This window comes from Strix aluco, chromosome 2 (assembly GCF_031877795.1).
Source record: "Strix aluco isolate bStrAlu1 chromosome 2, bStrAlu1.hap1, whole genome shotgun sequence".
NCBI classification, from domain to species: domain Eukaryota; kingdom Metazoa; phylum Chordata; class Aves; order Strigiformes; family Strigidae; genus Strix; species Strix aluco.
In genome coordinates this window covers 77,402,156-77,415,559 of record NC_133932.1, presented here as the reverse complement: position 1 = coordinate 77,415,559, position 13,404 = coordinate 77,402,156, and the positions used below count along the sequence as shown (strand labels likewise).

At 35.3% G+C, this 13,404-nt stretch overlaps 1 protein-coding gene across 1 annotated transcript in view; it reads left to right on the top strand.

Annotated features, from left to right (window-relative positions):
- ITGBL1 (integrin subunit beta like 1) overlaps positions 1 to 13,404 on the top strand; it is a 153,941-nt gene that overhangs the window by 50,523 nt on the left and 90,014 nt on the right. The window contains exon 3 of the mRNA XM_074815359.1: positions 10,659 to 10,805. Within this exon, the coding sequence (XP_074671460.1) occupies positions 10,659 to 10,805 (147 nt within the window). The remainder of the gene's footprint in view (positions 1 to 10,658; positions 10,806 to 13,404) is intronic.

Sequence of the window (13,404 nt, the reverse complement as noted above, 5' to 3'; positions counted from 1 at the left end):
ATGTGCTGCTTTTTTGAAAATAAAAACCCTGCCGCATTTGTGTTTTTTTTTTTTCGGGGGTGGTGGTGAAGTCAAATATCAACTGTTTAATCTCACAGAGAATCAGGAGCTCTCCTTCAGTCTGTTTTGAATCAGCATGTTTGTGCTCATGGAAACCACAGGTCATGTGCAGCCACAGACCATGGGAGGAGCCAGAGGAGGGCATCTGGGCCAGCATTTGTTAGTGAACCCAGACACACACCAAACCAGCTCAGACTCAGGAAATGTGATTTATTTAATTGAAGTATTTCAGCTCTTGAGCACAGTAATGCAAACATGAACCTGCTGGATTTGTAAATCTTTCTTTCCCACAAGAACGTAGTTTTTAGAGTGTCTACAAGTTTTAGTGTCTACATAGCTAAATATGTGAAGCTTCTTTGTCTTTTTTTCTTCTCTGCAAGTTATTTCATGGAAAAGAATTGTTCATGCCTCGGATATAATTTTGTTTGATATGTGCAGTATCTGTACAAAACTCTACACTGGGAAAGTAACGTATGGAAAAATGGTCTTCTAGAGAAGCCAGAGAATACTAACGCTGCCTATTAAAAGATCTTCCTACTTAAAAGTTGATTATTTTTGGTCTTCAAAAAAAATGAGGAACCATTTGGTTAAAAATAAGTAAGGAATTTTTCACAGAACCATTGAATTATTAACGGAAACCTTGACTCTAGACTGTTTTGATGGATAAAACTAATTTATCTCTGTCTCCCTGAGATATTTATATCATCTGTCTAAACAGCATGAATCACATTTAAAATTATATCAACTTGTGCCACCTCCAGGGTAACAAACTGGAGCTGATTCAACTGAGTGTTGCTTTCCTTCATTTTAATAATTCATGATATCTAATTGATTTTTATTACAATTGAGTCTGTTCACTTTACAGGGAATTTCAATTCATAGCCAATAGTGGGGGGAAAGGAAATTGGCAGTATCATGTACTTATTTTCTTATATTTTGTACCCTTTTAGTACAGGTAGAGGAAAAATGAATATTGTCTTTGATTCTTGAGGTATGTGTATGTGTATATAGACACAAACTTATTTATACCAAATACACATACACAGTAATAAAATGCATCATTTTTTACATATATAAATGTAGGATTTATATACTCTTCAAGTAAAAGACTCAAGCTATGAAAGATAATTTGGACTCAGAGCACTGTCGATTACATAAAAGTGCTAAAACCATATATTACCCTTGCTATGTGTTGCAACTGAAAACAATGAAGTTGGAGTAGCAAAGTTTTGGCTATTTTCATGTCTTGCACATTATTTTTCTTTAAACAATAACCAAAAAAGATTTGAGAATTTGCCATGAAATGAACTTCCAAAAAAATCCTTTTAAATTGATTGAAACTTTTTGATATTAAAAAAGAAATGTATTTTATTTTGTAATTTTGCAAGCGATCTAACAAAACTAAGCAACACAGTACATTTAAACCAAACAGCTGAAATGAAAATGTTTTATATTCTTCAGTTTTGTTTCTTATTCATGTCATCCCCTCTTTTCCTAACTAGAATAACATTTTCAAAACCTTGTGGTTTTCTTTTAATAAAATTTTATATATATTAAAATATATTGTAACTATAATATTATATACTATTAAAAATATTTTAGTTTTAATAAATAACCTGTTCAAAGTGTTTTAACTTACTGTGCTCAGTTTTGGGCTCCACAGTACATGAGACGTATGGAGCTACCAGAGAGAGTCAAGTAAAGGGCCACAAAGATGATGGACTGGAACATCTCTTCAGTGAGGAAAGGCTGAGAGAGCTGGGCCTGTTCAGCCTAAAGAGAAGGCTTGGAGTGATGTCATGAATGTATATAAATACCTGCAGGGAGGGTGCAAAGAGGACACAGCCAGGCTCTGCTCAGTGGTGCCCAGTGACAGGACCAGAGGCAATGGGCACAAACTGAAACACAGGAGGTTCCTCCCTCAGAACATCAGGAAAGACTTTTTCACAGTGAGGGTGACTGAGCACTGGCACAGGTTACTCGGGGAGATTGTGGAGTCTCCATCCTCAGAGATATTCAAAAGTTTGCCTGGACGTGGTCCTGGGAAACCAGCTCTAGGTGCCCATTCTTGAGCAGGGAAGCTGGACTAGATGATGTTCAGAGGTTCCTTCCAACCTCTGCCAGTGTGTGATTCTGTTATTTTGTGACTTTCTCTTGTCATGACATATACCAATGGACATATCATTCATACCATATGTCAATGAATATTTCAAAGACTGAGATGTAAAATGTAGAGTGCAAAGGCTGCAATTAGCTAGATTATTCAGTAAAATGTTTGTAAAATGAAAATCACTTGCCTTCCCAATAACTGAACTTGCCAAACGTTATATGATCTTTTGCAACTTGAGACTATTAACTAAAGCAAGGTTAGGCTTTAGCAGATGGATAATTTAGTACTGACTAAGTGGAAATTTAGGTAATTTAAAATGAAAATAACTCCTTTGACCAGGTTGGAGAAAAGGGATAAAAGAGGCAGGTCTGGACACCCACAGTGGACTATTCTAGTTTAAAAGTCTGTGATTAACTAAACATCCCCATTAAGCTCTATAGGATTAGATCCTCTGTATTACACTGTTTTAATACATATTTGCTGAAAACTTGGCTTCCAATGCCTTATTTGGGGTTTAAGCAGAAGCGGGTAGATGGAGATATAGAAAGGGCTATATAGCCACATTACGTGACATAGCTGTGTGCAGAGAAATTTTAAGAGCACAAGAGACAGTCTCACGTAGTTCTGTCTCTGACTGGTCTTCAGTACTTAATAGAACAGTGAGAAAGATAAAATTCAAAAAATTAAATGTAGTAATAGACCATGTAAAAGAGTAAAAATCTTTCATGGCCTCTTTCAGAAATTGTTGCTTTGAAGTTCTGAAATATATGATTAGTGTAACATATATTAAAAACAATCTATGACCAGCATGTGCAATTAAAGTCTTTTATAAGCATTACTGTAATTTAAATTCTAGTCTTGGCAGTGGAATTGCAATTGACAGTAAATGTAGTTTTAAACTTCAACATTAAGTAAAATCATGCATGATGACCTCTTTGGACAGAGAAAGATAACTGTAGTCTCGGTAGGGAAGAGTATTATCTCTTAGGGTTTTTTTTGGGTCATTTTTCTGTCTTAAAGAAATTAAGTAAAAGTTTGAATTCTTTAAATGGTCTGATGCTTTTATCTTCTAGAAATAGTTTCCTATGTTATTGTTTAATTCATTTTAATGTCTAAAATACCCTCCAGGAGCAACTTTTTTTTTTTTTAAATCGTTTAATTTTCTAGTCTATTTCCATTTCTAAAGATGCTGATTTTAAAGTATTGTTTGATCTGATCCATAGTTTCTCATTTCTATTAATGTAATAAATAACAGCTTTTATCTGATGAGAGCACATTACTTACAGATCATGTATGCTGCTGATGTGAACCTTAAGTACTTTCTTAAAATATTCTTCTGCAAATACTAATACTTTTGATCTCCTAATTTAGCAATAGTACTTTAAAATCAACTTGTTTGCACAATTTGTACAGGGATATGGGTAGAAGATTTCAAAACTGAGATATTCACGTTGACTCAAGTGACGGAGAGCACACTGAAGTATTATGTTCCTTATGTCAACATGGAAGAAAGAGGGTATTGCTAGAAATAATATTGCAGAGTGTATATAATAGAAATATCTGTTATAGCTAGTTGATTTATAACCTGAAAATTAAATAACATCAGTAGTCATGCCCTCACACCCACCTCAGGTATATTTTTTTATACTGTAATATGGATTGTGATTGATTTTCTTCTTTTAGAACACTACTGAATGTTTGTTTACTAAAATATTGTGCTAAGCAATCCCTGGAACATTTTTTTTGCTATATCAACTAGAGGGATTTTTGAAAGTAGCGCAACATAAACAACCAAGACCTCAACCTTAAAGAGACATTCATTTCAAGCATGTTGACATAGGGAAAAAAAAAAGTAATGATACCAATTTTATTTTTTTTCAGAAACCACAAGTTTTTCAGAAACTGTGACTCCAACCATTCCAAAAAAAGAGACTCAAGAGATATACTTCAGCTGATTGCAAGGCATAGTTACTGAGAATCAAAAGTGCAACTAAACAGAATAGGCCATTTTGCTATTCTCATCCTAATGTAATCTGAAATATTTTCACTAGCTTTACATTTGTGTGAAGTAGTAGAATCTACTTCACAAATACAGGAAAGGAAGTCATCCAATTGGAAAGAACTATTAAAAACATCTTCACTGTGCTGGTCTAGGTTGAAACTGCAGAACAATGTTTTAATTTTTTTACTTTCCCAAAATTTTCAACTCTTACAACTCAATCATCCTTCCTATCTAACACCTCAATTTAAAGCGGGAATCCATAACATCAAGTTCTTAATATTTCTTCACCTATTTCATGAAGTGTTTTTTAGATTTGAAAAGCATGTCATGAATCACTCAGTGGTTGCTAAAAATAAATAATAATGAGCCCAATTCAGTTATCATCCCAGTTGCTGCTTTCCTTCTGATGGCTGACTATGCTATAGAGAGGAATCCTTTTGCTATATCTCACCTACCTGTAGGAAATTGATTCCATTACAGTTTTAAAATGAGAACTGCCCCCAATTGTGTTCTTACACAAATAATTGGGCTTTAGTTATTAAAAGTAAGTGACAGTGAGGACATCTGAGTGTATTTTAATGTCTGGTCAAGCAGCCTGGATATTTGTACTCCAATAAGAGACTTCTGTTCTAGTGAGAGTTACTGTGCTGTAACTAATGCTGCAGAACCACAACAATAGGTGTTCTACCAAAGGCAGTATCTCCAATAGTGCTGGCTTAATGAACCAAGGATTTATTTAAGAGCTTTGTCCTTGCAGTTTAACAAGCACCTGATTATAGTTTAACAGTTGCCCCTAGACAGGGAGTACTCTTTTCATCTTACTGAGAAAAAAGGTGAATGTAATTTCAAAGATACTACATTGCCTCATTGGGGTCTCTAATCATACATAACATCTGAAAGCTATGAAACACCAAGAAATTTGTCCTTACCGAAATTTCTATGACAAAGTTAATTATCATAATCAACTTTACAAAGAAGAGAATTTAAGCTCATCTCTTGGAGCCCTGGTGATGTTGTCCTGTCCCAGAAAAGGAAAGATCCAGGAGTTGAACCCAGTCACCTTTCTTTCAATTCTAAGTCTTAACCTCAAGATCAGTTTTTCCTTATTTTTCTTTTCTGCTAAGTGTTTCTAAGGAGTCTGCATTTTTGTGCCCCACCATACCTCAGCAGAAAAGATAATAATGATAAATAGACATGCATATGTTCACACATGCTCTTAGATGGCAAGATGGTAGGTAACAAAAGTAATTTGTTTTGACTGTTTTCATTGCCTATGGAAAGTTCAACCACAAGGATGTAGCAAAACTTTCAGCCATAGTGAACATTAGAATGAAATAAAAAAATCAACCAAAACTGGTACAAAGGTGGAGAGAATCTTTTCCAGTGGGAGGCACAGAAATAGCGATAGCACTGCTGAATGCTACAGTTTCTGCAGGCGCACAGAAAGGGAAGCAATGTTCAAATTCAGTTTCTGGTTTACCCAACAATTATGCAATATAATTGTTTTCATAAATGGATGGAGTTCAACCTATAACTAAGCTGATATCCTTCTCATTTTTTATTCAGTGTGTCAGAATATTTAAAACCTGACATAGATTATTGTATAGGTAAGTGAAGCAAAAGAAAGTAAATGAAGGAATCTTTATTTACATGCATACATGTCTAGTGATGCACCAAACTCCAAAGTCCCACCAGTTAAGTTTGTGTATCCTATTCAATCATTGTATGCTTCCCAGTAGTTTAGTGGACAAAGACAGCCAGCCTCTGAGGACTCTTCAGCCCACACAGTGCCTTGAATATGTACAGTTCAGATGTGGATTCAGAACTTTTTGTTCTGAAAGACTTTACCTTTGTGTCTTTGCTCTCGGACCTATAGGTATGCAAATGTAGTAGAAAAACATTTTTAGAATGCACTTAGAATGAAGAGTCTAAGGATGAAAGCATGTGATCAGAGCCAAATGATTGTGGTTTAAATTGCCGTCTTTCAGCTGAGATGTTTTAATTCCTAGGCTATTGCAACTTTGCAAGTGGCTAAAATTCTACAAGTGTTTTTCCTGGAAAACTTGACTGGTTCTTCTGAGGTTTAGAGAGGTAATGGTAGTTTTCCAGCATAAACTGGGCCTGTGTCCATTTTACATACGTTGTGTGTAGCATTTCAACTGCAGATTTGGTACCATTTTCTGTCCCTACTGATACATCTTCAGCGGGTACATCTCAGATTCTTTTCAGCTAAAGATTTAGTCACACCATCTTTCCAGGGCTGACATGAGTATACACTCAGGCTCTTGTTGTTTCCAACTGGGGAGGCCTTAGCCTATGGCATCCTTTCCTTGTCCCTGGTATGTGATCCTGTGCTTTGTATTTCTAGTTTCAATCCACTTTTATTACTTCAGTCCTTCAGACTGTCAGTCCAGTTCATATGGTATGATTTTCCGTCTTCACCTTTCTACTGAGAGTTTATGGGTTTGTATCATTGGCAAGTGTTGTTAGCATACTCTAAATGTTTGTATCAATATCAGTAACACATATTTGGTTCCAAAAACATCCTGTGAAACATCACCAGTTATCTTCTATCCCAGTAATATCCCTTTGGTCCTAATGTTGTTTCCTTCCCTTAAACCAAGTTGTGATTCTTTTACATTTCTGGAGTACCTTATCCTGAATAATTTTTTTCCCAAGTGACACTGTATCCAATATATATATGATCATATCAGCTAGATTTCCTGTGTTCCTTTTCTTAAAATATCAGTTATCTTACAAAGAGACATGCCAGGTTAATTTGGTGTATTGATAGTCTATTTGGGGATAAAGCTGTTATTCATTATATTGCATTTTTCATTACCTCAGTGTCTCTAGCTATACAATGCTTCATAATTTGTTTCAAATCCTTGCACAGCTCATGAAGTCAGAGCCACTTTTTTTTTTTTAATGTTGCCTGGATCATGTACATCCCTTTTTCTTAAAAACCCAAACAACAAAACCCTAGGCTTTTTATTTTTCAGACATTTGATTGCCAGCCTGATAGATTCATTAAAAGTCTTTGTTATTAAACTGGCCTTTCATGTGCAAGTACTGTAAGTGCTCTCAAGTGCAAATTATGGGGTCTCGCCCTCCTGGTCTAGACACTTCCTTAAAAACAGTTTTATGTCTTTGTTTTGCTCTCATCTTAGATGAGTAATTTTCATTTCCACAGTCTGTATCATTAGCCACACTGCATTTGCTACTGTAGTCAACATCCCCATATTAATTTTGTTTTGGACTGTCTGTAAATTATCTTTAATCTTAACTGCTTTTTGCTGCTTGGTGAAGCCACTTTTTTTTTTTTGTTTTCTTTTTATTTGGATGATGAAAGTACATTTTAGTACTTGCAATTTTGCAAGATCTGACCGTGCCTAACATTTTCTGTTCTCACTTTCTCCATATATTTTCTGACATCTGACAGTTTTCCTTGCATATTAGTTTCATTTTCCACCCTACAAGCTTTCTGCATACTCGAGATATAGTCTCTGAGGTGACTGCTCATCTAGAAATAAATGGAGCCCTTTGTTATAGAAGGTATTTCCACATGTTTGAAGCTGCAAGTTTTTCACAGTCCACAGCCAGTCCTTTTCTTAAAGGAAAGGCAACTTCCTTGAGTCTTCATTATTTCCCTTATTTTCTGATTTTTTTTTAAGTGAAATTCTATTTATGTTTAGCATTTATTCATGTTACAGCCATTTTTTGAAAAATGGAATGAATGTGTCATTACTTACTCTGAGATACAGCTTTCCTGATCAACTCTTTAGCAAGGTCTTGTAGTTCAGTTTTCTTGTGCAATGTGTCACATCCTCAAATACCCAGGTCTACCCCTTATTGGTAGAATTTGTTTTCTGGGAAGTTACAATATCACCTCACAGTTTTCATAGTGCTATTTGCTCCTTATTTACTATTTCGTAATATTATTTGCTTTCTAAATAATACAGAAATTTATATACACAACAGGGATCTTACACAAACCTTTCTGAAAGGAATCTGAAACCAATGCAAAACAATTTTTACCCTCTCTAATTTTCTTACAGCTTATCACGTACTTGGTTTATAGTTCATTACATCACTATCTTTGCCATGAGGAAGACCATAAGATTGGTACATGTGGATGTAGAAAATAAGCAAGAAGATGTCAAACTGACTTGCAGATCTACTGCATCATCTATGTGACAGGGAAGAGACAGTGAGTTATACAAGCTACTGCAGGCAGTTTTATGCCCTTCTACACTTCAATATAGTCCTCTCACCCAAATTTTGGGGAAGAATATTGCCATTGCTTTACAATTAAAAAAAATATTCAATTGGCAAAATGAAGATATTTTAAGGGGGTGGTCAAGGTGAAAATCATTAATGCAGTTTTGCAAATTCATATTAGTTACATACCTTATAGTTCTTTTCAGTTGCATGCAAGAGATCTTCCATTATTTATCTCAGTTTAATTTCATTAATTTCAGGTTTTTGTATTTTCTTGTTAAATAAAGCCAAGAAACTGCTTTGTAGGACTACTCTCATGAAATTCTTTTATTCGTTTTCTTTAAGCAGGCTGTATGAATTTCAAGTGAAATTATTTTTTTTCTTCATGCACCATATGTTAGATTAGTGCATCTCTAACTGAGAGAGGTTAGTGCTGCTGGCCCATCAGTACTAGCCATCGGTGGCTTCTTCCTTACTCTGTCATTTAGACATGGGAATGGGAAAATCAGTCCTCCTTTTAGTAGAGCATCTTTCTTCACCAGTGGACATCAAGCTGTTAAATCACAAGAGTGCCTGACATGGAGAATGCAAAGTCATTGTGATAAGTAATCCTTGAAAGGAAGGAAAATATGGGGAGATGGTTATGTTTTGTCTTTAGGTTTTTTAAGCTACTCTAGGACTTCTCACTATTTTGCAAAATGGCTTATGCTGTCTCCTGTCAGTGAAGCAGAGTAATCACAAGAGTAGGTCTTTATTACATATTTTATATCCTACTTTTTTTTTCCTTGTCCTTTACCAACAGTTATTCAGCAATTTTTAAGGTGACAACACCTGTTTTAAAACAAGAACTAACATGACTCTCATATGAGTTGAACTGTTTTTTTCAGGTATTGAACTGTATCTTGTCTTAGAACCATCTTAGAAGGAAAACAAAATTTTATTGAGCAACAGAAGATACTCTTTTTTTCTCATTAAAATATTCTATTTACAATAGTGATGTAAATTCCTTATTGGCAGCAGACTGGGCTTGTATTTCCAGGCAGTTGACTCTAACTGCAGGCAACAGATGCATTTAAATAGACTGCAATAAGATTCTATTTTTGAGATGTAGTGGTTGGAAGGGAATCTTCTTCTGTCAATCAGATACACATTCAAATGGTATTTATTTTAAAATTGAATATTCTAGTTTAAAAGATTTGCAATTGTTTTCTCATTTACTACCTAAAATTGTAAAGGAATGCTGAAGAATTAAGTGTTTAAAATTTGCACCTGTAATTTAGTGTGGAACGTGATGCTTAATGTGCAACATAAATAGTGTAAATTGTTAATTCATCTGAATATTTGGGTAATTTTCAAGAAAACTAGAGAATTTTTAAAAACAAACTTTCCTTTTGTAATTCTTCATGCTATTAGATACATTACAAATTTTAAGCAATGTATTATTCAACTGACAGAAGGCTAGCATGCCATGTCCTAATAGACTGAGAAGCTGCATTGGTTCTTTAAGATACTTCACACTTAGCAAATAATCATAAATAAATATAGTCCTCTGAGTATCAAAATATACTACATTGCCAATATTATGTCAATATTTAAAGACAAAATTCAGTTTTGCAGCAGCAGCCAAGTAAAGTCTAAGTGGGTGGGAGAGGGCTGGAGGAACCAGTAGCCAGAGGAGGCTTCAGGAAGAAGAATTTGCACCTGTCAGTAGAGGTAGGAGCTGCAGCTGCTGCTGCATGAGGGAGTTACTGCTTTCTGCTGTAGCTGTCCCCCTCCATGCTCGTTTTCAGGGTTTGTACCATAAGACTTATTCCTGTGTCCTCAGGCTGCAGTTTCTACCTCTTCTTTGCCTACAGCTGGGCAAGGAGGTGAATGGAATCTCTGCACTTGGAGTTTTGTGTTAATAGTAGTTAACAGTAAACAAATATACGGGAATGAGAAAGAGATGAAAGTAGTAAGAAAGTCTATTTTTCATACAGGATGTTCTAGTTCTGTATTCCTTCTTAAAATAAGAATTCATATGTAGACCTATCAAAATCACATACATCAGATTTCAAAGTCATGGTGATTTCAAGTGTCTCCTCATGTTTAAGATCATATTTATTCATTTCTGGTTTTAACTGCATTTGAACTATGTTGAGTGAATCTGTTCATCATGTTAATTTAAAGCGACAATTGATGGAATCTATTTTAAAAGTTGGATTAGAAAATATCACTTTCTGAATGAAAAAAGGGACTTGACACACTCTTTTCTTCCATTGCTAGGCCATGGGAAGTGTGACTGTGGGAAGTGCAAATGTGATGAAGGCTGGTATGGTGAAGCTTGTCAGTATCCAACTACTTGCAATCTTACACGGAAGAAAAGCAATGAAATGTGCAAGAATTCTCAAGATATCATCTGTTCTGGTGCAGGTAAGATGTCTTTTGTTGCTTTTGATGGCTTGATGTGCTCCCTGTGTTATCTTGAGAATCACTGTAATTTCTTTTCTAATTAGGAATTTTGTAGAGTATGTTTCAAGAGACTGAGAAATAACCGTATGTATACTAAAATGCTGAATTTTCCTATTGGCCTATTCCTGTGCATATGATGGGCACTGATTCAAAATGCCTACTTCAGTACTCTAGTTTATCCATAGCTAATTTAGGTTGGTGAAACTGCAGCTGTGTCATGTATTTTGCCCATCAAAAGGTTGTGATAATGGCATTAACACAGAAAGTGATGTCATTTTTTTGTGTTTATAGTATGCAGAAATGGCATTTGCAAATATTTTTCCAGGACATTTATAAACTGTACAGTTTTTTGGGACACTTTTGAGCTGTAGCAATGATTATTAAAAACAGTTGTGGAGGATCTGCTGGATCATTTAAATGGGGTACTTCCATCATCACTTTTCTGATTTGGTAACTCTCTTTTTTCTAATTCTATAATTTTATAACTCATCCTAACTTAAATTGGAAGTCCTTTCCTTAAATAAATCAGAGGACAAAGAAACAGCCTTTTAGAAGCCTTCACTGCTGAATGGTAAAATTCTGAAGGACATTTGCTACCAGTCATGGTTTGAGACCAGAAACTGCCTTCCAGTTTTTCCATTGCATTGATCTCTGAGTGAGAGAATGTTTCAAGAACCCCATTTCTGCTCACTATCACTGGCCTTTAATTTCTGTCTGGGTCCATGCATTTTCATACAACTAAATTTCACGCAAGGTAGTTGCTGACATGACCAAAGACCCAAAGGATTTGTGGTCTTGATACAGAGAAGCTAGGCTCTCATGACAAGATGTGAAACCAATTTAAAATAAAATCTTAAGCATACAGCATACTGAGTAAATGATACATTTCATTTATGACAATAATATAGATTATATGAAACTCATGATTGTTTGGCTAACAAGTGAGAGACACCTAAATGAGAAACTGACTCTCAAAAATAAGCATGGTTCATTGTGATCAGTCGAAGTACTTAAACAAGAATGCTAAGACCTTTTTTTTTTTTCTTTCTTTCCTTGGCTAGAGGTAGCCCCAGTCTGTCTATCACTGAGTCTTCACAGGAAAACCAATGTAGTTGAACAACCACTAAAAGTGGCCAAGAGGGAAGTGTTTGTGAGATCAGGAGAAGAATAAATGTTTTTGGTTTTGCTGGTATGAAACTGGACAGGCTAGGGAGCTTGGGGTAGCTTTGATGGGCTGTAGCCATACATATTTTGTCTTAATGGGTTTGCCTTTTGATCTACTGCCAACATTGCCTTTGGGGTCTGAGTGCTGTTTTTCAATTGCCAATAAAAGATGGGAAGGGATGACATGAGTTGTTGCAAAACAGTCCTCTGCTGTCACACAGATAACCATTTATTGTAATTCTTTTAATGAACCAATCAAGATCCACCTAAAATTTAACTTTTCTGACTCAACTGTTCCTAATCATTTGTCAGAGCAACTAGGGCATCCTACCTAAAATGAGATTCTCTATATGAGCAATTTCCACTTCTAGTCAATGGGAGGGAATGGACACTTTTAGGACACAGTCTGTCTGATCTCTTTAGATGCCCAATTTATGAATCAATTTACCATTTTATTTTTTTTCCTGTTGGGGAATTATCTGTAAATAAGACAGTTTTCTCATAATTTTTAATTGTATTTATTTTCCAAGTAATTGTAGTAAATAATTACAGTTCTGTAGATTACTTATGTTGTATTATTTCATTATATCAGCTATTGCAAATATTTTTAAAGTTTACTTTTTTAGACTGGTCAAGTATGTCACAGAGCCCCATTCTTCTGTTCTTTGTTTGGATTAATATGATATTTAGTAAAATTTGCAATGTTTAAATATAAAATGGTTTCTGCAAACTAGTTGTGTAATATCAGCATAAAGCTTCTATTTTGGAGGACTTCTTTTGTGTCAATAACTATGTTTTCTAAAATAAGTGTGGACGTAACATGAGAAGTATGAGTCTTGTGAATTAAGTTCCTTTTTTAAAAAATCTATACTTGCTGTCCAGTAACTGCTGAAACAGTTATGCAAGCCCACTGACCACAAGGCCCCAGTTAACATGGTATTGCACAAAGTTCCTGCCCTTAAAATTTTAATGAAGGTGATAGAGGTAGGGAAAAGGGGTATCTTTTATATGACCAACATGGCAATAGTTTCATTTCTAATGTGATTTTATGGTATTTTTAATTTTTTGACTGTATAACTCCTTAATATGTTTATTTATGGCTCTTATATGTTATTCAGGAGGAGAAGAAGGCAGCAGTTGTTTGCTTTGCCCTGGCAACTGCACTCCAGGTCAGATAGATTCTGTGAGGGAAAAGGGAGACTTCTTCCTTCCCTGAGAGCAACAAAACTTTTTCTGTTTGGGAGGGTGGGTCATGGTGAAAGGCAGCCACTGAGGTGAGGGAGCAACTCTACTCAAAAGACCAAGAAGCAAATGTGCGACCAGACCAGAGGTAACAGAATAGAGATTTGTTTACAAACCCATTTCCATCCTTTGCATCACCTGAGTGCTCTGGCTT